The sequence below is a fragment of the Hylobates moloch genome, unplaced genomic scaffold (assembly GCF_009828535.3).
Source record: "Hylobates moloch isolate HMO894 unplaced genomic scaffold, HMol_V3 SCAFFOLD_11, whole genome shotgun sequence".
Classification (NCBI taxonomy): Eukaryota; Metazoa; Chordata; class Mammalia; order Primates; family Hylobatidae; genus Hylobates; species Hylobates moloch.
The window spans coordinates 46,376,161-46,399,654 of NW_026652286.1; the positions used below are offsets into that span (position 1 = coordinate 46,376,161).

Below are 23,494 nucleotides of genomic sequence, written 5' to 3' on the forward strand. Positions count from 1 at the left end.
ATTCTCCTGCCTCAGACTCCTGAGTAGCCGGGATTACAGGTGCCTGCCACCATGCCCAGCTAATTTTTTTTTTTTGTATTTTTAGTAGAGATGGGGTTTCACCATGTTAACCAGGCTGGTCTCAAACTCCTGACCTCAGGCAATCCACCCGCCTTGGTTTCTCAAAGTGCTGGGATTACAGGTGTGAGCCACCATGCCCAGCCGGCAATAACTTTTTAGGTACACCACCAAAGGCATGATCCATGAAAGAAAGAATTGATAAGCTGGATTTAAAATGAAAATAAAATTTTCTGCTCTGCAAAAGGCACTGCCAAGTGAATAAAAAGACATGCCAGACTGGGAGAAATATTTGCGAAAGATGTATCTGAAAAAGGACTGTTATCCAAAATATATAAAGAATTCTTAAAATTCAACAATAAAAAAGCAAAACAGACACTTCACCAGAAAGAATACACAGATGGTAAAGAAGTGTATGAAAAGATGCTTCACATCATATGTCATCAGAAAAATGGAAATTAAAACAACAATAAGATACTACTGCACACCTATTAGAATGGCCAAAATCCAGAACACTGACAACAGCAAATGCTGGCAAGGATGTGGAGCAACAGGAGCTCTCAGTCATTGCTGGTGGGGATTTAAAATGGTATAGCCACTTTAGAGACAGTTTGGCAGTTTCTTACAAAACTAAACATACTCTTGTCATATGATTCAGCACTCACACTCCTTGGTATTTACTGAAAGGAATGAAGACTTACGTCCATACTTAAATGTGCACACAAATATTTATAGCAGCTTTATTCATAATTGCCAAAACTTGGAAGAATCTATGATGTTCTTCATTAGGTGAATGGAGAAATAAACTGTGGGACCTCCAGACAATGGAATATTCTTCTTCTGTGCTAAAAAAGAAATGAGCTTTCCAGCCATGAAAAGACATGGAAGGAATTACTATGTGAAAGAAGCCAATCTAAAAAGGCTATATACTGTATATTCCAACAATATGATACTCTGGAAAAGGCAAAACTATGGAGACATTAAAAAGATCAGTGTTTGCCAGGGGTTAAAGAGGGGGAATGGATGAACAGGTAGGACACAGAGAATTCCGGAGGCAGTGAAAATACTCTGTATGATACTATAATGGTGGATACGTGTCATTATTCATTTGTCAAAATGCAAAGAATGTACAAATGAAGAATGAACCCTAACATAAACCATGGGCTTTGGGTGATAATGACATGTCAATGTAGGCTCATCATATGTACCACTCTGAGGGGGGATGTTGTTAATGCATATGTGGGGACAAGTGGGTATATGGGAAATCTCTGAACCCTCCACTGAATTTTGCTGTGAATCTAAAACAGCTCTAGAAAATAAAGTTTGTTAAAAAAAAAATCCTTTAACAGACTTCTCAGGGAAACACAAATATCTTATAAATACATGAAAAGACGCTCAACCTCACTTATAAGACAGGTACAGATTAAAAATAACATTTCCACCCATCTGATTGGCAAAGATTAAAAGCTTTGATAATACAATCATGGAAGATATAGGATAAAGGCCCTCATATATTGTTGATGAGATTATTAAATGGTACAACCACCTTGAATAGGGAATGCCAAACTTTCTTTGCATATTCCCTTTGATCCAAAAGTTTCACCTCTAGGCCAGGTGCAGTGGCTGACACCTGTAATCCCAGCATTCTGGGAGGCCGAGGCAGGAGGATCACTTGAGGCCAGGGGTTCAAGACCAGCCTGGCCAACATGGCGAAATCCTGTCTCTACCAAAAATACAAAAATTAGCCAGGCATGGTGGTGCACGCCTGTAGTCCCAGCTACCCAGGAGGCTGAGGCAGGAGAATTGTTGAACCTGGGAGGCGAAGGTTGCAGTGAGCTGAGATCATGTCACTGCACTACTGCTTGGGTGACAGAGTGAGGCTCCATCTCAAAAAACAAAAACAAAAACATAAAAACCCAAAAGTTTCACCTCTAAAAATCTATCCTATATATCAGCAGTGCCCAAAAGAAGTATGTGCACCACAAATGCAAGCCATATATAAAATTTTAAATTTTCTAGTAATCACATTAAAAAATACATAGATGAAATTAATTTTATGAATAAAGCATATATATTCATGCATATATATATTCACATCATTCATATGTGTATATATTCATGCCATTCATACATATGTATATCTGCTTCATTCATCTTTAAAAACCTATATAGATGAATCATAATTTATGTAATCAATCCTCTATTGATGAACATTTCATTTGCTTCTGATCTTCCGCTATGTATAAACAGTGCCACAATAAACATTCTTCTACATTCATCTTCTTTTTTTTTTTTTTCTTTTTTGAAACAGAGTTTCACTCTGTAGCCCAGGCTGGAGTGCAGTGGTGTGATCATGGCTCACTACACTTTCTGACAGAGGAGCCCTCTCCATTCCCAAGCTCTCCAAAAAATACAATGTCACATATACAAATATATACATATACATACACACACACACATGCATACATATTTTTTTCTTAATATACAAACACAAGGTTAAAATATACATATTGACTATATATACACACGTATGTATATATATGTACATCTATATGTGTGTATATATACAGGTACATACATACATATATATATATATACACACACACATACATACACATAGAATGAGAAGAGGGGAAGGGAGAGGGAGAAAGAAAAAGACAGTCTGTATGACATATTGTGTGAAATCAGCAAGGCACAGAACACTATTATATAGTACCCTATCATTTATGGGGAAAAAGATGGAGAAGTGACAAACACATATATATTTATATATGTGTGGACCATCCCTGAACGGAAATGAAAACCGGAAACAGTATTTGCTTCTGAGAAACTGTACTAGGGGACAGAGATGGGACAGATACTTTTTACTGTTTAACTTTTTAATCTTGTGCTTACATATTAAGGAAAAAAAATCTTTGAGGGTCCACTATGTGCCAAATATGTTCAACAGCAATGAATATCAAAGCAGACTAAGTCTCTCTACCTACGAACTTACATTTAGGGGATGGGGGTGAGAAGGGTCAAATAAATAAGATAATTCATCATAAAGAAACTGGACCCACAGCCTGGGCAACATAGCAAGACCCTGTCTCTACTAAATATAAAAAAATTAGCTGGGTATGATGGCTCATGCCTGTGGTTGGGAGACTGAGGCAGGAGGATTGCTTGAACCTGGAAGGTTGAGGCTGCTATGAGCTGTGATTGTGCCACTGCATTCCAGCCTTGGTGACAGAGCAAGACCTTGTCTTAAAAAATAAAAATAAAATAAAATAAAAGAAAGAAAGAGAAAGAGAAGGAAGGAAGGGAGGGAGGTAGGGAGAGAGGGATGGAGGGAGGGAGGAAGGAAGGAAATAAAGAAAAGGCAGGCAAGTGGTACACGCCTATAGCCCCAGCTACTTGAGAGGCTGAGGCTGGAGATTCCCCTGAGTTCAGGATAGCAGAGGCAGTTCCAAGATGGCCGAATAGTAATAGCTGCAGTCTACAGCTCCCAGCGTGACCGATGCAGAAGACGGGTGATTTCTGCATTTCCAACAGGTACCGGGTTCATCTCACTGGGGCTCGTTGGACAGTGGGGGCAGGACAGTGGGTGCAGCCCACTGAATGTGAGCCGAAGCAGGGTGAGGCATTGCCTCACCTGGGAAGTGCAAGGGGTCAGGGAATTCCCTTTCCTGGCAAAGGGAAGGGGTGACAGACGGCACCTGGAAAATTGGGTCACTCCCACCCTAATATTGCGCTTTTCCAGTGGTCTTAGCAAACAGCACACCAGGAGATTATATCCCGTGCCTGGCTCGGAGGGTCCCACGCCCATGGAACCTCGCTCATTGCTAGCACAGAAGTCTGAGATTGAACTGCAAGGCAACAGTGAGGCTGGGGGAGGGGTGCCCACCATTGCTGAGGCTTGAGTAGATAAACAAAGCAGCCAGGAAGCTCAAACTGGGTGGAGCCCACCATTGCTCAAGGAGGCCTGCCTGCCTCTGTAGACTCCACCTCTGGGGGCAGGGCATAGCCAAACAAAAGGCAGCAGAAACCTCTGCAGACTTAAATGTCCCTGTCTGACAGCTTGGAAGACAGTAGTGGTTCTCCCAGCACAGAGTTTGAGGTCTGAGAACAGACAGACTGCCTCCTCAAGTGGGTTCCTGACCCCTGAGTAGCCCAACTGGGAGGCACCCCCCAGTAGGGGCAGACTGACACCTCACACGGCTGGGTACCCCTCTGAGACAAAGCTTCTAGAGGAACAATCAGGCAGGAACATTTGCTGTTCAGCAATATTCGCTGTTCTGCAGCCTCTGCTGCTGATATCCAGGCAAACAGGGTCTGGAGTGGACCTCCAGCGAACTCCAACAGAACTGCAGCTGAGGGTCCTGACTGTTATAAGGAAAACTAACAAACAGAAAGGACATCCACACCAAAACTCCATCTGTACGTCACCATCATCAAAGACCAAAGGTAGATAAAACCACAAAGATGGGGAAAAAACAGAGCAGAAAAGCTGAAAATTCTAAAAATCAGAGCACCTCTCCCCCTGCAAAGGAACGCAGCTCCTCGCCAGCAATGGAACAAAGCTGGACAGAGAATGACTTTGACGAGTTGAGAGAAGAAGGCTTCAGATGATCAAACTCCTCTGAGCTAAAGGAGGAAGTTTGAACCCAACACAAAGAAGCTACAAACCTTGAAAAAAGATTAGACAAATGGCTAACTAGAATAACCAGTGTAGGGAAGTCCTTAAATGACCTGATGGAGCTGAAAACCATGGCACGAGAACTACGTGACGAATGCACAAGCTTCAGTAGCCGATTTGATCAACTGGAAGAAAGGGTATCAGTGATGGAAGATCAAATGAATGAAATGAAGTGAGAAGAGAAGTTTAGAGAAAAAAGGGTAAAAAGAAATGAACAAAACCTCCAAGAAATATGGGACTATGTGAAAAGACCAAATCTAGGTCTGCTTGGTGTACCTGAAAGTGACAGGGACAATGGAACCAAGCTGGAAAACACTCTGCAGGATATATCCAGGAGAACTTCCCCAACCTAGCAAGGCAGGCCAACATTCAAACTCAGGAAATACAGAGAACGCCACAAAGATACTCCTCAAGACGAGCAACTCAAAGACACATAATTGTCAGATTCACCAAAGTTGAAATGAAGGAAAAAATGTTAAGGGCAGCCAGAGAGAAAGGTTGGGTTACCCACAAAGGGAAACCCATCAAACAGCAGATCTCTTGGCAGAAACTCTACAAGCCAGAAGACAGTGGGGGCCAATATTCAACATTCTTAAAGAAAAGAATTTTCAACCCAGAATTTCATATCCAGACAAACTGAGCTTCATAAGTGAAGAAGAAATAAAATCCTTTACAGACAAGCAAATGCTGAGAGATTTTGTCACCACCAGGCCTGCCCTAAAAGAGCTCCTGAAGGAAGCACTAAACATGGAAAGGAACAACCAGTACCAGCCACTGCAAAAACATGCCAAATTGTAAAGACCATTAATGCCAGGAAGAAACTGCATCAACTAACGAGCAAAATAACCACCTAACATCATAATGACAGGATCAAATTCACACATAACAATATTAACCTTAAATGTAAATGGGCTAAATGCTCCAATTAAAAGACACAGACTGGCAAATTGGATAAAGAGTCAAGATCCATCAGTGTGCTGTATTCAGGAGACCCATCTCACATGCAGAGACACACATAGGCTCAAAATGAAGGGATGGAGGAAGATCTACCAAGCAAATGGAAAACAAAAAAAGGCAGGGGTTGCAATCCTAGTCTCTGATAAAACAGACTTTAAACCAACAAAGATCAAAAGAGACAAAGAAGGCCATTACATAATGGTAAAGGGATCAATTCAACTAGAAGAGCTAACTATCATAAATATATTTGCACCCAATACAGGAGCACCCAGATTCATAAAGCAAGTCCTTAGAGATCTACAAAGAGACTTAGACTCCCACACAATAATAATGGGAGACTTTAACACCCCACTGTCAACATTAGACAGATCAACGAGACAGAAAGTTAACAAGGATATCCAGGAATTGAACTCAGCTCTGCACCAAGTGGACCTAGTAGACATCTACAGAACTCTCCACCCCAAATCAACAGAATATACATTCTTCTCAGCACCACATCACACTTATTCTAAAATTGACCACATAGTTGGAAGTAAAGCACTCCTCAGCAAATGTAAAAGAACAGAAATTATAACAAACTGTCTCTCAGACCACAGTGCAATCAAACTAGAACTCAGGATTAAGAAACTCACTCAAAACCGCTCAACTACATGGAAACTGAACAACCTGCTCCTGAATGACTACTGGGTACATAATGAAACGAAGGCAGAAATAAAGATGTTCTTTGAAACCAAATGAGAACAAAGACACAACATACCAGAATCTCTGGGACACATTTAAAGCAGTGTGTAGAGGGAAATTTATAGCACTAAATTTCCACAAGAGAAAGCAGGAAAGATCCAAAATTGACACCCTAACATCACAATTAAAAGAACTAGAGAAGCAAGAGCAAACACATTCAAAAGCTAGCAGAAGGCAAGAAATAACTAAGATCAGAGAAGAACTGAAGGAGATAGAGGCACAAAAAACCCTTCAAAAAATCAATGAATCCAGGAGCTGGTTTTTTTTTAAAAGATCAACCAAATTGATAGACTGCTAGCAGGACTAATAAAGAAAAAAAGAGAGAAGAATCAAATAGACACAATAAAAAATGATAAAGGGGATATCACCATCGATCCCACAGAAATACAAACTACCATCAGAGAATACTATAAACACCTCTACGCAAATAAACTAGAAGAAATGGATAAATTCCTGGACACATACACTCTCCCAGGACTAAACCAAGAAGAAGCTGAATCCCTGAATAGACCAATAACAGGCTCTGAAATTGAGGCAATAATCAATAGCCTACCAACTAAAAAAAGTCCAGGACCAGACGGATTCACAGCCAAATTCTACCAGGGGTACAAGGAGGAGCTGGTACCATTCCTTCTGAAACTATTCCAATCAATAGAAAAAGAGGGAATCCTCCCTAACTCATTTTATGAGGCTAGCATCATCCTGATACCAAAGCCTGGCAGAGACACAACAAAAAAAAGAGAATTTTAGACCAATATCCCTGATGAACATCGATGCAAAAATCCTCAATAAAATACTGGCAAACCGAATCCAGCAGCACATCAAAAAGCTTATCCACCATGATCAAGTGGGCTTCATCCCTGGGATGCAAGGCTGGTTCAACATATGCAAGTCAATAAACGTAATCCAGCATATAAACAGAACCAAAGACAAAAACCACACGATTATCTCAATAGATGCAGAAAAGGCCTTTGACAAAATTCAACAGCCCTTCATGCTAAAATATGTCAATAAATTAGGTATTGATGGGATGTATCTCAAAATAATAAGAGCTATTTATGACAAACCCACAGCCAGTATCATACTGAATGGGCAAAAACTGGAAGCATTGCCTTTGAAAACTGGCACAAGACAGGGATGCCCTCTCTCACCACTCCTATTCAACACAGTGTTGGAAGTTCTGGCCAGGGCAGTCAAGCAGGAGAAAGAAATAAAGGGCATTCAATTAGGAAAAGAGGAAGTCAAATTGTCCCTGTTTGCAGATGACGTGATTGTATATTTAGAAAACCCCATCGTCTCAGCCCAAAATCTCCTTAAGCTGATAAGCAACTTCAGCAAAGTCTCAGGATACAAAATCAATGTGCAAAAATCACAAGCATTCTTATACACCAATAACAGACAGAGAGCCAAATCATGAGTGAACTCCCATTCACAATGGCTTCAGAAAGAATCCAACTTACAAGGGATGTGAAGGACCTCTTCAAGGAGAACTACAAACCACTGCTCAACGAAATAAAAGAGGACACAAACAAATGGAAGAACATTCCATGCTCATGGATAGGAAGAATCAATATCGTGAAAATGGCCATACCGCCCAAGGTAATTTATAGATTCAATGCCATCCCCATCAAGCTACCAATGACTTTCTTCACAGAATTGGAAAAAACTACTTTAAAGTTCATATGGAACCAAAAAAGAGCCCACATTGCCAAGTCAATCCTAAGCCAAAAGAGCAAAGCTGGAGGCATCATGCTACCTGACTTCAAACTATACTACAAGGCTACAGTAAACAAAACAGCATGGTACTGGTACCAAAACAGAGATACAGACCAATGGAACAGAACAGAGCCCTCAGAAATAATACCACACATCTACAACCATCTGATCTTTGACAAACCTGACAAAAACAAGAAATGGGGAAAGGATTCCCTATTTAATAAATGGTGCTGGGAAAACTGCCTAGCCATATGTAGAAAGCTGAAACTGGATCCCTTCCTTACACCTTATACAAAAATTAATTCAAGATGGATTAAAGACTTACATGTTAGACCTAAAACCATAAAAACCCTGGAAGAAAACCTAGGCAATACCATTCAGGACATAGGTATGGGCAAAGACTTCATGTCGTCTAAAACACCAAAAGCAATGGCAACAAAAGCCAAAACTGACAAATGGGATCTAATTAAACTAAAGAGCTTCTCCACAGCAAAAGAAACTACCATCAGAGTAAACAGGCAACCTACAGAATGGGAGAAAATTTTTGCAATCTACTCATCTGACAAAGGGATAATATCCAGAATCTACAAAGAACTTAAACAAAGTTACAAGAAAAAAACAACCCCATCAAAAAGTGGGCAAAGGATATGAACAGACACTTCTCAAAAGAAGACATTTGTGCAGCCGACACATGAAAAAATGCTCATCATCACAGGCCATCAGAGAAATGCAAATCAAAACCACAATGAGATACCATCTCACACCAGTTATAATGGTGATCATTACAAAGTCAGGAAACAACAGGTGCTGGAGAGGATGTGGAGAAACAGGAACACTTTTACACTGTTGGTGGGACTGTAAACTAGTTCAACCATTGTGGAAGACAGTGTGGCAATTCCTCAAGGATCTAGAACTAGAAATACCATTTGACCCAGCCATCCCATTACTGGGTATATACCCAAAGGATTATAAATCATGCTGCTATAAAGGCACATGGCACGTATGTTTATTGTGGCACTATTCACAATAGCAAAGACTTGGAACCAACCCAAATGTCCATCAATGATAGACTGAATTAAGAAAATGTGGCACATATACACCATGGAATACTATGCAGCCACAAAAAATGATGAGTTCATGTCCTTTGTAGGGACGTGGATGAAGCTGGAAACCATCGTTCTCAGCAAACTATCGCAAGAACAAAAAACCAAACACCACATGTTCTCACTCATAGGTGGGAACTGAACAATGAGAACACTTGTACACAGGAAGGGGAACATCACACACTGGGGCCTGTTGTGGGGTGGGGGGAGGGGGGAGGGAAAGCATTTGGAGATATACCCAATGTAAATGACGAGTTAATGGGTGTAGCACACCAACATGGCACATGTATACATATGTAACAAACCTGCACGTTGTGCATATGTACCCTAGAACTTAAAGTATAATAATAATAAAAAAAAAGAATCCCTTGAGTTCAGGAGTTTGAGGCTACAGTGATCATACCACACTGCACTCCAGCCTGGGCAACACAGTGAGACCCCATCTCTTAAAAAAAAAAAAGGAAGAAGCAGTGATAAGTTCTGTGAAAGAAATAAGATGGCAAGAAAGAGTCACTGATGGAAGCCATTTTAGATAAGGTAGCCAGGGAAGATCCTTCAAGGAAGCACTATCTGAGTAGGAACCCAAAGGATAAAAATAAGCAAGTTGGCAAGATTTGGGGAAGAGCAATCCAAGCAGACGACAAGACAATTATAAAGTCTCAGAAGTGGGAAAGGGCTTGCTATGTTGGAGGAGCTGGAGAACAGAAGGGAGCAGCGGTATGACTGGAATGCAGTGAGCGCAGGAAGGGAAGGAATGAAGAAACAGGCAGGAGGCAGATTATGCAGACTTACAAGCTCCAAGGCAAGGGGGTTGGGTTTTATCAAAAGAATAAGAAGCCACTGAAGAACTTTAAGTAGGAAAGTTCATATTCTAAGAGATCGTCTGTCTGCTTTGTGGAGAATGGATTGCAGGGAGAACAATGGAAGCAGGGAAGAGACCAGTTAGGATGCTTTGGATCAGATAGAAGACAACAATGGTTTAGAATGGTGATTGGTAGAGGATATGGGCAGAGGTAAGCGTATTCAACCTCTATTTTAGACATAGCATTTGTAGATCCTGTTCGTAGATAAAATGTTAGGGAAAGGAAGTAATCAAAAATGATCCTTGGTTTTTGTTTGGGTGGGTGGTAATGTTAATTTACAGAGATAACAGACTGAAGGAGGACCACTCTTAGGTGTATATGTTGTGGGGGAATCAAGAACTCTGTTCTAGAGACACTAATTTTGAGGTGTCTGTTAGACATCCCAATGTATCAAGTAGGCAGTTGGCTGTGCAGTCAGATGATCAGAGAAGAGACGTGAGTTCTTGGCTTTCTTTGACAGTGGACCTATAATTCCTTGCACTCTTTTATCTCTTTGGTTTTTATGATACCAATCTCATTTAGTCTTTCAAAAGAAGACAACAATGGTTTAGAATGGTGATGGTAGAGGATATGATATGGGCAGAGGTAAACATATTCAACCTCTATTTTAGACATAGAATTTGTAGAAGACTCTCCTAACTCCAGCTTCTCTTCTTCCCTTCCTTTAAAGTTGATATTCCCTAGGGATCCATTCTTGACCTTTTTCCTTTCTGCTCTATACTCTCTCTGGGCTACTCATGCAAGTAAAGGATGTCCAAATACTCTTATATGCTCTAACATGTGTGGTGACCCACAACTCTATAACTTAAGTCCACATTTCTCCCCTGAGCTACAAGTCTATATATCCAACTACCTATAGGACATTGCTACCTGGTTGACCCAAACACCTTGAACTTAATATGTCCCAAACTGAATTAACCACGCTTCTTCTCTGTCCCTATGAATGGTAACACTATTCTTCACTTAGCTGGCCAGGGCCAAAATCTTAGATTAGCATTTAAATATTTCTGCCAGTAAAACAGAGCTCGGTATGTCTGCAGTCCTCCAACATAAGAAGAAAAACAAATACAAGAACGCAGGCTTATCACCCACCCAGAAGCCCCAAATGGTGGTTCAATACTGTGCGTTCTTCTATGTCCCCTCCAGAGCCACTTTTCACCCTTCTCCATTCTGCTTTCTGCCACAGAGGCTGACCCATCAAGTGGAATCCTGTGGCCAAGAAGCAGCTCCAGCAGAAAGTCAGAGACAGAGGAGAGTGAGGATAAGGTATCATTCCTCCGGTTCTGTTGTTGAAAACTCTGATTCATTTTTCAAGTTCTTGCTGCAATGTGACTTTATGAAATGGTAGAGAGGATGGATTTAGGAAGGGATAGAGAAATCAAGGACAATTAGGAATAAAAGAACTAAAGAAGACATTTTTGTAATTGTACACATTGAGAAGTAATAAATACTATTAGGGATACACATTCTTTGAGGACCAGCCTCAGTGTTTTTAACTTCCTGTTCCCAATGTCTAGCTCTGCTCTCCAGTATAGAAAACATACTCAGCACATATTATTTGAATAAAAAAGATGAACTATAAGATAAGCAAAGGTCAGGAGTCCAAGGTTTACCTTGTATCCATTGTCTTCCTTGCGGTTGTGAGAGGCAGTAATCATCACACCTGCAACTGCTTTGAGCTTCTGAACTGCATATGGCTGAAAAATAAATAACACCATAATTCCATTTTGCTTCCTAGCTATTTACACATTTGACATGAGAATAACTTTGATTAAATAACAGGAAAAGCATTATAGTATGATACTGCTTTTGTTGATACCCTCTTTATTTTCTATTTACTTGATTTTTCCTCATACCTTTATTATAAGATTTCCTTCCTTTTACTTTTTTGGATTTCTTCTGTTTTAGCACAAACATGTTAAGTGAAAGCCAACTCATTATTTTAAAATCTTTTTTTCCTTATATATTCATTAAGGCTATACATTTCCCTCTAAGTAGGGCTTTAGTTATATCCCATAATTTTTGCTATGTATTGTTTTCATTATTGCTCACTTTTAAATACCTACAGGCAGTCCTTGCTTTGCTCAGTTCCTATACACAAATTACTGATACTATGCTTTTGTTAAAATAACTCCAGTCTCCCAACAACACGTTCAAATTTCAGTTACCATGGTAATATTAACCATAACTGCATCAAGTACACACTTGGCTTCTAACTCTTCAGTCCACACATCCCTACATTTATAACAGAGCCACATCATGATGAGTGATCAATCATATCACTCTTTAAAAGGGTGTCAGTGATTGGTCACTGAGCATCTGTTACTTAGCGCTCACATAAACTGCAAAACATGTGGCTCTATTGCCTCCTTTTCTCCCAATAATAGACCCACATGACAGTGTACAAAAATGGATAATGGAAAGTGGGAATTGGCCAACAGAGGTGAAAGTGCAGCAAAGAAACAAAAAGGAGTAATAATAGCGGGAAATTTGAATTAAACATAAATGGAGTTATAGAAAAAACAAGTGGGAATGCTGACACTGCTGCCATTTGAGAGACTTTAGACATACTACCAGGAAGTGTAGGGAAGGGGAACACATGGATTAAACGAGGATGAGAAGGATGAAGATGTCCCAGAGGAAGTGACACCAACAAAAAAACCTTCACATTAAAGGAACTCCCAGAGATATTTCACGACATTGAAATTAACAAAGGATAAGATGCTGGAAGTGAATCCAAACTCAGAAAGGTATATTAACGATTTGCCAAGGCACAGAAAAGATGCTTCCTTGTAATATAAATAAATTATAACCACAAGAAGCAAGCTCTGTTTATCTCCTGATAGGTTTTATTAATTTATTTATTTATTGAGATGGAGTCTTGCTCTGCTGTCCAGGCTGGAGTTCAGCGGCGCAATCTCAGCTCACTGCAATCTCTGCCTCTCAGGTTCAAGCAATTCTCGTGCCTCAGCCTCCTGAGTAGCTGGGATTACAGGCATGCACCACCACACCTGGCTAATTTTTGTATTTTTAGTAGAGATGGGGTTTCGCTGTGTTGGTCAGGCTGGTCTCGAACTCCTGACCTCAGGTGATCCACACACCTTGGCCTCCCAAAGTGCTGGGATTATAGGCATGAGACATTGCCCCCGGCCTCCTGAAAAGTTCTTTTTACAAAGAAATAAATTACTTTAGTTATCAATGTTTCTTAATGTTTTAAATTACAATGTACTAAATAAACATTCGTTTTATCATTGTTTTTTCTTTTCCCTATACATTTTTAACCAAGAGTAAAAGTGTTTTTAATGTTTTGGTAAAAAAAAAAATGTTAAAGGTCATGGAACAGTCATAATTTTTCTCATTGATGATTAAGATCACTTGGCATGGTTTTGGCTTGTACAGCTGTCTTTATAGCCCCCACGCTCCGTGCAAAGCAAGGACTGTCTGTCATTGCTAATCTGCATTATGTTATCTTCCTTAATCCATGAATAGTTTACGAATGTGTTTTTAAAATTCCAAACAGGGGAGGATTTATGGGCTTTTTTATTTCAGATTTTATTGCATTGGGGTCCAGGTATATGGCTTGATAAGCAGTTCTTTGGCATTTGCTGAGACTGTGATTCTGCTTAATAATAATGTAAATCCTACTGTCACTCAATAGAGAATTTTTACAGATATACACACACACACACCCAGATCAAGCCTGTTAACAATGTGTTCAAATCTATCCTTCATCATTTTTGTCTACACAACGAATAATTTCTGAAAGAAGATATTAACATATTCCACTATAACTGTAGACTTGTCAACTTTTATATATCAAGTTCTTAGCTAAGTTTAACAAATGTCTGTTGAATGAAAATAAACTCAAAGCAAAATTTGTTTTCCTTCCATTGGTCCCTTATATTACTCAGTACAGAACAACATGCACAAAAAAGATTTGAATCCTAGTTGATTTAAGAAATCTTTTCAAGAGCAGCAAGCTATATGATCACCAACACAACACACTTACTACAAAAGGTGTAGGAACATATCTTGAAAAAAGGTACACAGGAACATCTTTGGCCAGCAAGACTGCAGCAGTGAGTTTAGCAAGCCTAAAAAAAGAGAGATTTCACTTAGTCCTTCACCTACCATACTTTTTAAAAACCAACCTTCCACATAAATGTTTCATATTATAATTAGTCTGAATAAATAGTATCCTAATATATCCCTTTCTCATAATCACTGATTATTTAAACTTCATGCCCTAATTGGAAAATTTTAAATAAATAAGTTTTTTTAAAAGAAGAGTTTAACAACTAACATAATTGATATTTCAATTTCCTCTTTTTCCCTCATTCATCTTTTGATGGCTCTTTTACTAAGAAATGAAATCTGCAAAAGGCAAAAAGAATGGAAAAAGTGATATGAGACTTCGATAAACTCAATATGCATTATTATCCCCAAAGAAAGATATCACTACATGATTATCTATTTATAAAAACACCCTAAAACTAATCTAATAGGCATATAATGAGAATATAAGCTACATAATTACTACTACCCAGTGTCTTTGCCAAAATATTAAAGTTATAAGCTATGATGTCATTCTAAATATGAACTCTAAATATTTTAAATTTTTACTTCTTTCTGTAAAAATCTAAAGCTGTTCTTTGAGACACTTTTTCTTCTATTTCAGCTCTAAAGTAAATATTAGTATGTGATCACATTTCTATCTGACAGTCTACTGTTTCAGAAATCCTACTACTGGACAAAAAAATGTTTTAAATATGTTTTATTCTATTTCAACTTAATCTTTGAAACAATTAACTTTGTACCTCTGGCTGCTGCAGCTGCTAGTTACTTGACCCCGAGTGTCATACCCAACCACAAAGCCTCTCTGCTTGAAGTCTGAGAAACATCTCTCAAGGTATTTGTACATCCCCTGAAGCAAATAAACACAAAAGATTAGTCCTAATGGATGCTTGCATTTCATATGACTCAGAATCTCTTATTTTTATGTTTGCTGCGCAGCTGACTGGCTCCTAGGGAAGTGGCTTCTGCCTTTATGCCCATGTTTACCAGTGTGGGAGCAATACTGTTCAATCCAGAAATGTAAGATGACAAACATGTCCTGGATTTTCAGACACATTTAATACCATGGAAATACCTATTTAGTAACCACTACTAAACCACTAAATCCAATACAATAAGTAAAACATTAAGAAAAGCAGAAGAAACATGAGCATCAATAAGCTAAAAAAAAAAAGATTAGAAGAGCCAACATAAATTGTTTCTTGTCTGAAGGCTCTAGAGAACAGAATTTTAATTGTCTTAAGTCCTTGCTAGAGCATATGATTGAAGTTAACCAAAAAATTTGACCTATTTATGATGCAGACATTTTTAATCAGCAACACAGTTCTTCACTAGAACATTTCTTATGATGGTTGATCCCATTTGTAATTCTTTGGTTTTAAAATCTCACAGAAAAATAATACCATAGACTAGGAAAATTTGCAGTCATGGATGACAAAATAATGAAATAAAGTATTTCATATTGACAACATCACGATGACAAACTAAAACCATTTAACTATCTTATGAATGATTTGTTAACTTTAATAAATACTTTAATATCTAAAAATAACATTTTAACATTTTATATTATTACAGTCCTTTAAAATTAGTTCCATGTAAAAGATGGGACATGTAATCCTAACACCCTGGAAAGAAAGAAATGCAGACACCATTTCTAATTTGGTCTCTTTCAATATTTCTTTTAAGAATAGGAGACAAGATTAAAGCTCCATGTAATGTCATGCCTAAGGCCATTCATTCAATTAAAACTAAGTTATACTGATTTATTGAAGACCTATTATATGGCAGGCACTGCTAAATAAGTATGTGGTAGCACCAAACAAAGCCCCAGTGACTTCTGGTGCCTGAGTCTCTCAAGTACAATTAATTTTCCCAACCTATAAGCTATGAGTGAGTGCATGCTTAGTATATCAGCTAGATTCAACAACTTATTTCTAATGATCATACTATCCTAAAACCTCATAGACCCTCATATTAATCTCTGCTATCAAAATGCATCTTATTTCCCTATATGTATTAGGTTGGTGGAAAAGTAATTGTAGTTTTTGCCATTAAAAAAATGACCAAAACCTCAATTACTTTTGTATCAACCTAATAGAGTCTAGAAAGGGCTAGGGCTTAAGAATCAGATTCCATCCGGCTTTTCCACTTCACACCATGGAATCCCAAATCCAGTGAAAATGTGCACTTCTGTAGAAATTGCTTTTCAAACACCTCCCCCACCCCTTTTTGTAAAGTCAAGAAATCTTCACTTCGAATGAAAGCATATGAAGAGACTAAATGTATAAGAAAAGAATGAACTAAAGCATCTCTGGTTGAGGAATAGGGGAAGGGGCGGGTGAGGAAGGAGGGCAGGTATCCTACCTATGCAACCATCCTGTCATTCCTTCTCTCCTACCCCTGCATTAGGCTTTGGCTTTAGAGAATTCTCTCAGAATAAGGTTAAAGATGATTTACTGTTTGGGAGTATCAATTAGAATTATGTCTACTGAACAATTCTCTAGCCCAGAACTATTTTTAGTATAAGCTAAATACATTATTGGCCTCAAAAGTATAGTTATTTGAAACAGGATGATTCACTGCAAAGAGAAGCAATTTGTTTCTAGAGTGAGCTGCATAACAATGGAGAGAAGTAAAACAAATTGTATCGTATTACACAACTAATATTACCTCTCATGTGGATATAGAAAACCACATAAAGGATATGTGATAAAGGAAAATATTTTCAACTAAATTTTCCAAATACTCTGGTTAACCTTTATAAATGGCCATATGCCAAAATGAGCAATTAGTTTCTTCTATCTAAGTTTGTTTCTTTGTATTAATTGGATATGCTAATATACATTTCTTGGCTTCAAATGCAAAGCAACATTGTTAAGAAGTTGACAATGGCAACCAAAATAACTCTTAATCAGAAAGTCAGTCTGTGACCATGAAGATACATAAATGACTTCTAAAATCTTGGGCAAGACTAAAGGTCAGAATTGAGTCTACAGTTTTTACTTACATAACAGTAACTTCTGGGAAATAAAGTTTTGTGTGTGTGTGCGTTTAGAATGGCATTACCTAATTTATAAAGCCAAAAAAAAAAAAAACCCGACTGAGAAGAAGTACACTTTGTTATTTTGAGACGGAGTCTTGCTCTGTTGCCAGGCTGGAATGCAGTGGCGCGATCTCGGCTCACTGCAACCTCCTACTCCCTGCCTTAGCCTCCCGGGTAGCTGGGACTACAGGCACATGCCATCATGCCCACCTAATTTTTGTATTTTTAGTAGAGAAGGGGTTTCACCACGTTGGCCAGGATGATCTCGATCTCTTGACCTCGTGATCCGCCCGCCTCAGCGTCCCAAACTGCTGGGATTACAGGCATGAGCCACCATGTCCAGTCAAAAGTACACTCTTAATACTTTATAATACTTACCTGTGTTGACTGTATTACTGTAAGGTCATTAATATAGCAAAACCCTGCCCCCATGGCAGAACGAAGTCCTGCAGTCCCAAAAGTCATTCGGCAACAAAGACGATCTCGCAGCTCCTTGTTCATCCCATTCCGTAACAGGTTTTCAATCTGCTCTTTTGTTTTGGGATTCTATAAAAAAGAAGTATTAAAACTTAACCAGGAATCCAAGCAGAGTCCTAATATTAAGCCCTTCTGAGGGGTCAATATGTACATATCACAAGGTTCAACATTCAATATAAATTCCACAGTGCTACTTCTTTGTATGTATAATAAAATAATACCTGCCATTCACTGAGTCCCCAAGGAGAAAGGGCCTGTTGAGGGTGATTTATATATCTTTTAATTTTATAGCATTTGTATGCATATCAAAGAATGTTCTTTTAAAATAATTGATATTTAAGAGCTTTGAATCCAAAATAAACCTCTTAGTAAAAAAGGACATCAATTAAGTTAGAGTCTATGTTAGGTTTCAATCATAGTTCACTGTAACCTCAAACTCCTGGGCTCAAGTGATCTAGCCTCAGCCTCTTGAGTAGCTGGGACTACAGGCATGTGCCACTACGCCTGGCTAATACATTAAGTTTTAAGAGAAATAGAGACACCACTGGATAAATACCATCAAAACATGCCTACCAGTTACCTACCTAGACCTCTGCAATTCAAAATGAATTCTACTCCTTAAAAATTTCTACTCCTTAAAAATCACAGAAAAGGATTCAATTTATCTATGGCACAAGTTGACCATAAAAACGTTTTATGTGTTAAGTGTGAACTTAATTAAGAATGAGAATACAAATTCATTCCAAACACGGTTTGTGAGGCAGGGCATGCCAACATCTATATTTGGGATTCTGTATTTCATTGTCATGTACTTTAACTATATTTTCATAAATCTCAAGAATACCTGTCACTGAAAATGGTGCTTCACAAAAGAATATCAAATTTCAAATAGAAATGCAATTATAATAACAGTAAGACTTACATGGAATTTTCTAGTATTTTCTTTTTGGGAAAGTCAAATATTAAGGAAGTAAGATGAAACATAACTTCTCTCTTCAAGATTAATATGAATTGAGTCCATTCTATTTACTTCTTCAACATCTATAGTATGTACAATGATAATGAATATTCAGAATAATAAACCAGTGCACATAAAAGGTGCTAAATATTACAGTATATTTTTCCTTAGAAATACATAAAAACATATTAATATACAATTTAAACAAAATGGTTTTCTGGTTATAGTAGAAATGAAAGTAACCAGAGTACATGGCCAAACTAATGAGAAGCTGAATGAGATTAACTGAAATTTTAATCTGCTTAAAACTAATGGATGATATATAAAATCTAGACTCAAGGAGTTTCTGTTTTATAAATTGCACACACTAACAAATAACCTACATAAAAATATGAATAGCTATTAAGGGAAAATATGAATAACAATATCTGGGATACTATCATGTCTAAGATACCACTAGATTTCATAGAGAGGTCAAAGAGAGTTGAAGAGGGCTAACATTTAAAGATGGGCATAAGAATGGCAAAAATTGAATAGACTCTTCACATTTAGAGGGTACATAGCACTGTCATACCCTGCTAGTAGGAATGTAAATTGGGATAATCTTTTTACAGTGGTTTTACAGCAAGTATCAAATTTTAAATTGCACAGGCCTTTTGGCCCATAGATTTCTGTCCACAAAAATACTTCATATGAACAATAACATTTATTCATATAAGAATGTTCACTGCAGAATCTGTATGGGTAGTATTATTATTAATATTACTATTGTGTAGATGAAGAAACTAAGATCTAGAGAGGGAGCCTAGTATCACTGAGTTGGCACTGGAAATTTAGACAGGATGGGAACCTAGGCTGGTCTGGCTCTAAAGCCTATACCATCTCACTACAAACAAACAAAATAATTGTGTTGGGGCTGTTAATAATGCTTCTGATAACAATTTAACTCCAGTTACAAAGCAAAATGATATTCCTTTTTATTACAAGTATACTGTGTATATATATATGATGTATATATAGTATATATAATGTGTATATAGTACATATGTGTGTATATATACAGTATGTATATATGTAGTATATATAGTATATGCATATATATCTAATGAGTATGTATGTGTATATACACATATGCATATATGTATGTGTATATACATACGTATACACACACACACATATATAAATGATCCACCAGACATAAATGCTGTTGGTTACTGAGTATACTTCCTAATGTTTAACTGCACATCTACTAGAGTAGGGCCTAAAAATTCCATTCCCAGTTACAGACTTCACAACCAGTACTAACCTAATTCCTGGTTGTTGAAAAGCTTGTAAGTTAGAGAAAAAAAATGAGTAAAGAATCGTGATATGCTAGACATAATAAATACATTTGTATGGCAAAAAGAGCTAAATAATTATGACAACAGGCATTTGAAATCTACTTTATACTCAGATTTATCCACTATTTAACAGTGGACATTAATTTAGATGTTGATGTTATAAACTTTTAAAAATATAACCTAAAAAGCTATCTATGTAGCCATAATTATCACATATTCTCCATTCAGATGAACTTACATTTGTATTTTTTTGCTACAGTCATTATATCACTACGATTTTATAAACTATATGAAGATTCTAAAGAATTATAAGCTAATTATTATTATTATTATTTTTTTTTTTTTGAGACGGAGTCTTGCTCTGTCGCCCATGCTGGAGTGCAGTGGCGCGATCTTGGCTCACTGCAAGCTCCGCCTCTCGGGTTCACACCATTCTCCTGCCTCAGCCTCCCGAGTAGCTGGACTACAGGTGCCCGCCACCATGCCCGGCTAATTTTTTGTACTTTTAGTAGAGACGAGGTTTCACCGTGTTAGCCAGGATGGTCTCGATCTTCTGACTTCATGATCTGCCCGCCTCAGCCTCCCAAAGTGCTGGGATTACAGGCGTGGGCCACCGCGCCTGGCCAACTATTTTTAAATGAAATTTTCATGTAGAACTCAGGTATAGTAAATGAAAAGGAGAGCAGAAGAATATATACAGTGTTTTCATTTCTATAAAAAGAGGTATGTGTATATTTATACATCATCTAGACATATTCCATGCAAATATAAGAGACCAAAAATAGTGATTACCTCTGAAGGGGATATTACGCATGGAGTTTGAAGTAGAAAAGTGACTTATTTTTATTGGACAGCCATGATTCTGTTTGGATATTTTATGTATATATTACTTTTTTATGGTTAAAAACTAGTTAGGTATTCATGACGGCTGAGAAAAACCACTACTTGTGTGTCTATGTGAATAATTTTTTACCTCACAAATTGCTCTCCTTTTCCCATTCACAGAAAGCTACTGATAAGATCTGAATCTATAAAACATATATTGGCATTCTCTCAAATGCAAATTATTGTTTGCTTTCTGAATGTGCTCTCTTATTTACAATTCATTGGTTACTTGAAGGTAGAAGCCTAGTCAGGAAAAAAAAAGAGGAGGAAGACAGTAGGAAAACTATTTGACTGACCTGCTTTCAAGAAACATACACACCAGGCTGGGCACAGTGGCTCACATCTGTAATCCCAGCACTTTGGGAGGTCGAGGCGGGCGGATCACCTGAGGTCAGGAGTTCAAGACCAGTCTGGCTAACATGGCAAAACCTTGTCTCTACTAAAAATACAAAAATTAGCTGGGCATGGTAGCGTGTGCCTGTAGTCCCAGCTACTTGGGAGGCTGAGGCAGGAGAATCACTTGAACTAGGGAGACAGAGGTTTTAGTGAGCCGAGATCACGCCACTGCATTCCAGCCTGGGCAACAGAGTAAGACTCTGTCTCAATAAAAAAAAAAAAAAGAAGAAAAAGAAATATACACACTGACCTATTATAGAAAATGAAAATTAATTATTTAGAAAGTAAATGCATTCAATCTGAAATAAATTTGCTTTTAACTAGCATATCTTAGAATCCTAACAATTTTAGTACTCCAAAAATGTAATCCTGCAGAAAATCCAAAAGATCTTAGTGACTACTAGCATTTCTCTGTACTTCATCAGTAATAAAGCTAATTGTTTAGTATGAAATCAGTAAGGTGCAGAATATAGAAAAAAAGCCATGCATTATTTTCAAATTTTACCTGTATACCAAAAATTTTCCTTTAGGTTCTAATCCTATGGTTTGCTTCAACTTTACATGGCTGAAATGAAGAAAAGAAAGTATCTTCTTACATAATACTTGTGGAGTTTTCTTTTTTCTATATTGTAGAACCATAAGGCCCAAATTCAAAGAAAACATGAAAGAATTGATTTTTCTAAAACCACTTAAAAAAAATTAACTTCTTACAAACTTTCACAGATGTGAAGAAGGTTACACACCAGACCAAAATTCACATCAACTCTGCCTGCCGACCAGTGAAAGCATTAACATTCACTTATGAAGGATCATTTTGAACTTGCCCAAGTTTTCTGAACATATTCTGTTCATAACTAGGGACTTCTATGTTATTTATGTATAATAAATATAAATGTGTATAAAAGAGTGTAAAAAAAAATTAAGTTTGCCAATGAGAAGTGCGTTAGTTTGTCTGCATTGGTATAAAGGAATACTTGAGGCTGGGTAATTTATAAAGAAATTAGGTTTACTTGGCTCATGGTTCTGCAGCCTGTACAAGCATAGCACCAGCATCTGCTCCACTTCTGGTGAGGCCCAGGAAGCTTTTAGTCATCGAAGAAGGGAAGGATAGCCAGCCTATCGCATGGTGAAGGAGGGAACAAAAGAGAGCTGCCAGGCTCTTCAACAATCAGCCCTCATGTGAACTAACAGAGTAACAACTCCTTATTATCACCAGCAGAGAACCAAGCTATTCATGAGGGAACCACCTCCATGACCCAAACGCCTCCCACCAGGACCCACCTCCAACACTGGAGGTCACATTTCAACATGAGATTTACAGGGGACAAAACAGCCAAACCATATTAAAGAGTTTGCCTGTAAATCTTTTTTCCTACTTATCTTATAAACCTACTATTTTAATAATTCTAACACAATTTGAATCTACTCTATTAGTATTCTAGTACAAAACCTAACAGCTTAAATAAACTCAAACACATGAATCGCATTGTTTAGAAGACTGGAACAGATCTAAAAGAACATAATATATATTAAAAATCCCAAATTCAGGCTGGGCGCGGTGGCTTATGCTTGTAATCCCAGCACTTTGGGAGGCTGAGGTGGATGGCTTACATGAGGTCAGGAGTTTGAGACCAGCCTGGACAACATGGTGAAACCCCGCCTCTACTAAAAATACAAAAAATTAGCCAGGCATGGTGGTGGGCACCTGTAATCCCAGCTATTCGGGAGGCTGGAGCAGAATTGCTTGAACCTGGGAGGCAGAGGTTACAGTGAGCGGAGATCATGCCATTTGCACTCCAGCCTGGACAACAAGAGTGAAACTCTGTCTAAAAAAAAAAATCCCAAATTCTAATATTGTTATACATCTAAAGGGGAGCCAATATACAAAATTGACTCTTAATAACTCAAATACTTCTAAAGTTGCAAAATTGTACATAACATTTTTAAATGTTACTGACAGAGGCTTGTGTCTAAATAATAAATACCAGTTTTATATAACTACAGAGAAAAACATTTTTATTTTATCTATTTATTATTTTGCCCCTCATCTTGAATGAAAGACAAACAAATTTCAAAGTTTATTTCTAACTAGAAGTTAAAATAGGAAAGTGCAATCTGAAAATCTGAAAGGTAAACACAGCTGACATTTACTTCTGAGGGTAAGCCAATTTGAAGATCCAAGTCTAGAGTCTTGGAGCAGAAC

The 23,494-nt window shown here is 37.9% G+C and overlaps 1 protein-coding gene across 5 annotated transcripts in view; it reads right to left on the bottom strand.

Annotated features, from left to right (window-relative positions):
• The window catches only part of PGM2L1 (phosphoglucomutase 2 like 1), a 68,334-nt gene that overhangs the window by 24,782 nt on the left and 20,058 nt on the right, over positions 1-23,494 (bottom strand). For 3 of the 5 annotated variants that reach the window (XM_032166931.2, XM_058446752.1, XM_058446755.1), the window contains exons 2-5: positions 17,614-17,781; positions 14,933-15,039; positions 14,125-14,209; positions 11,729-11,812 (exon numbers count right to left, since the gene is read on the bottom strand). In XM_032166931.2, coding sequence (XP_032022822.1) covers positions 11,729-11,812; positions 14,125-14,209; positions 14,933-15,039; positions 17,614-17,781 — 444 coding nt within the window. Of the gene's footprint in view, positions 1-11,728; positions 11,813-14,124; positions 14,210-14,932; positions 15,040-17,613; positions 17,782-18,634; positions 18,735-21,796; positions 21,839-23,494 lie in introns of those variants that run through there. The other 2 variants (XM_058446753.1, XM_058446754.1) reach the window with 2 other exon arrangements.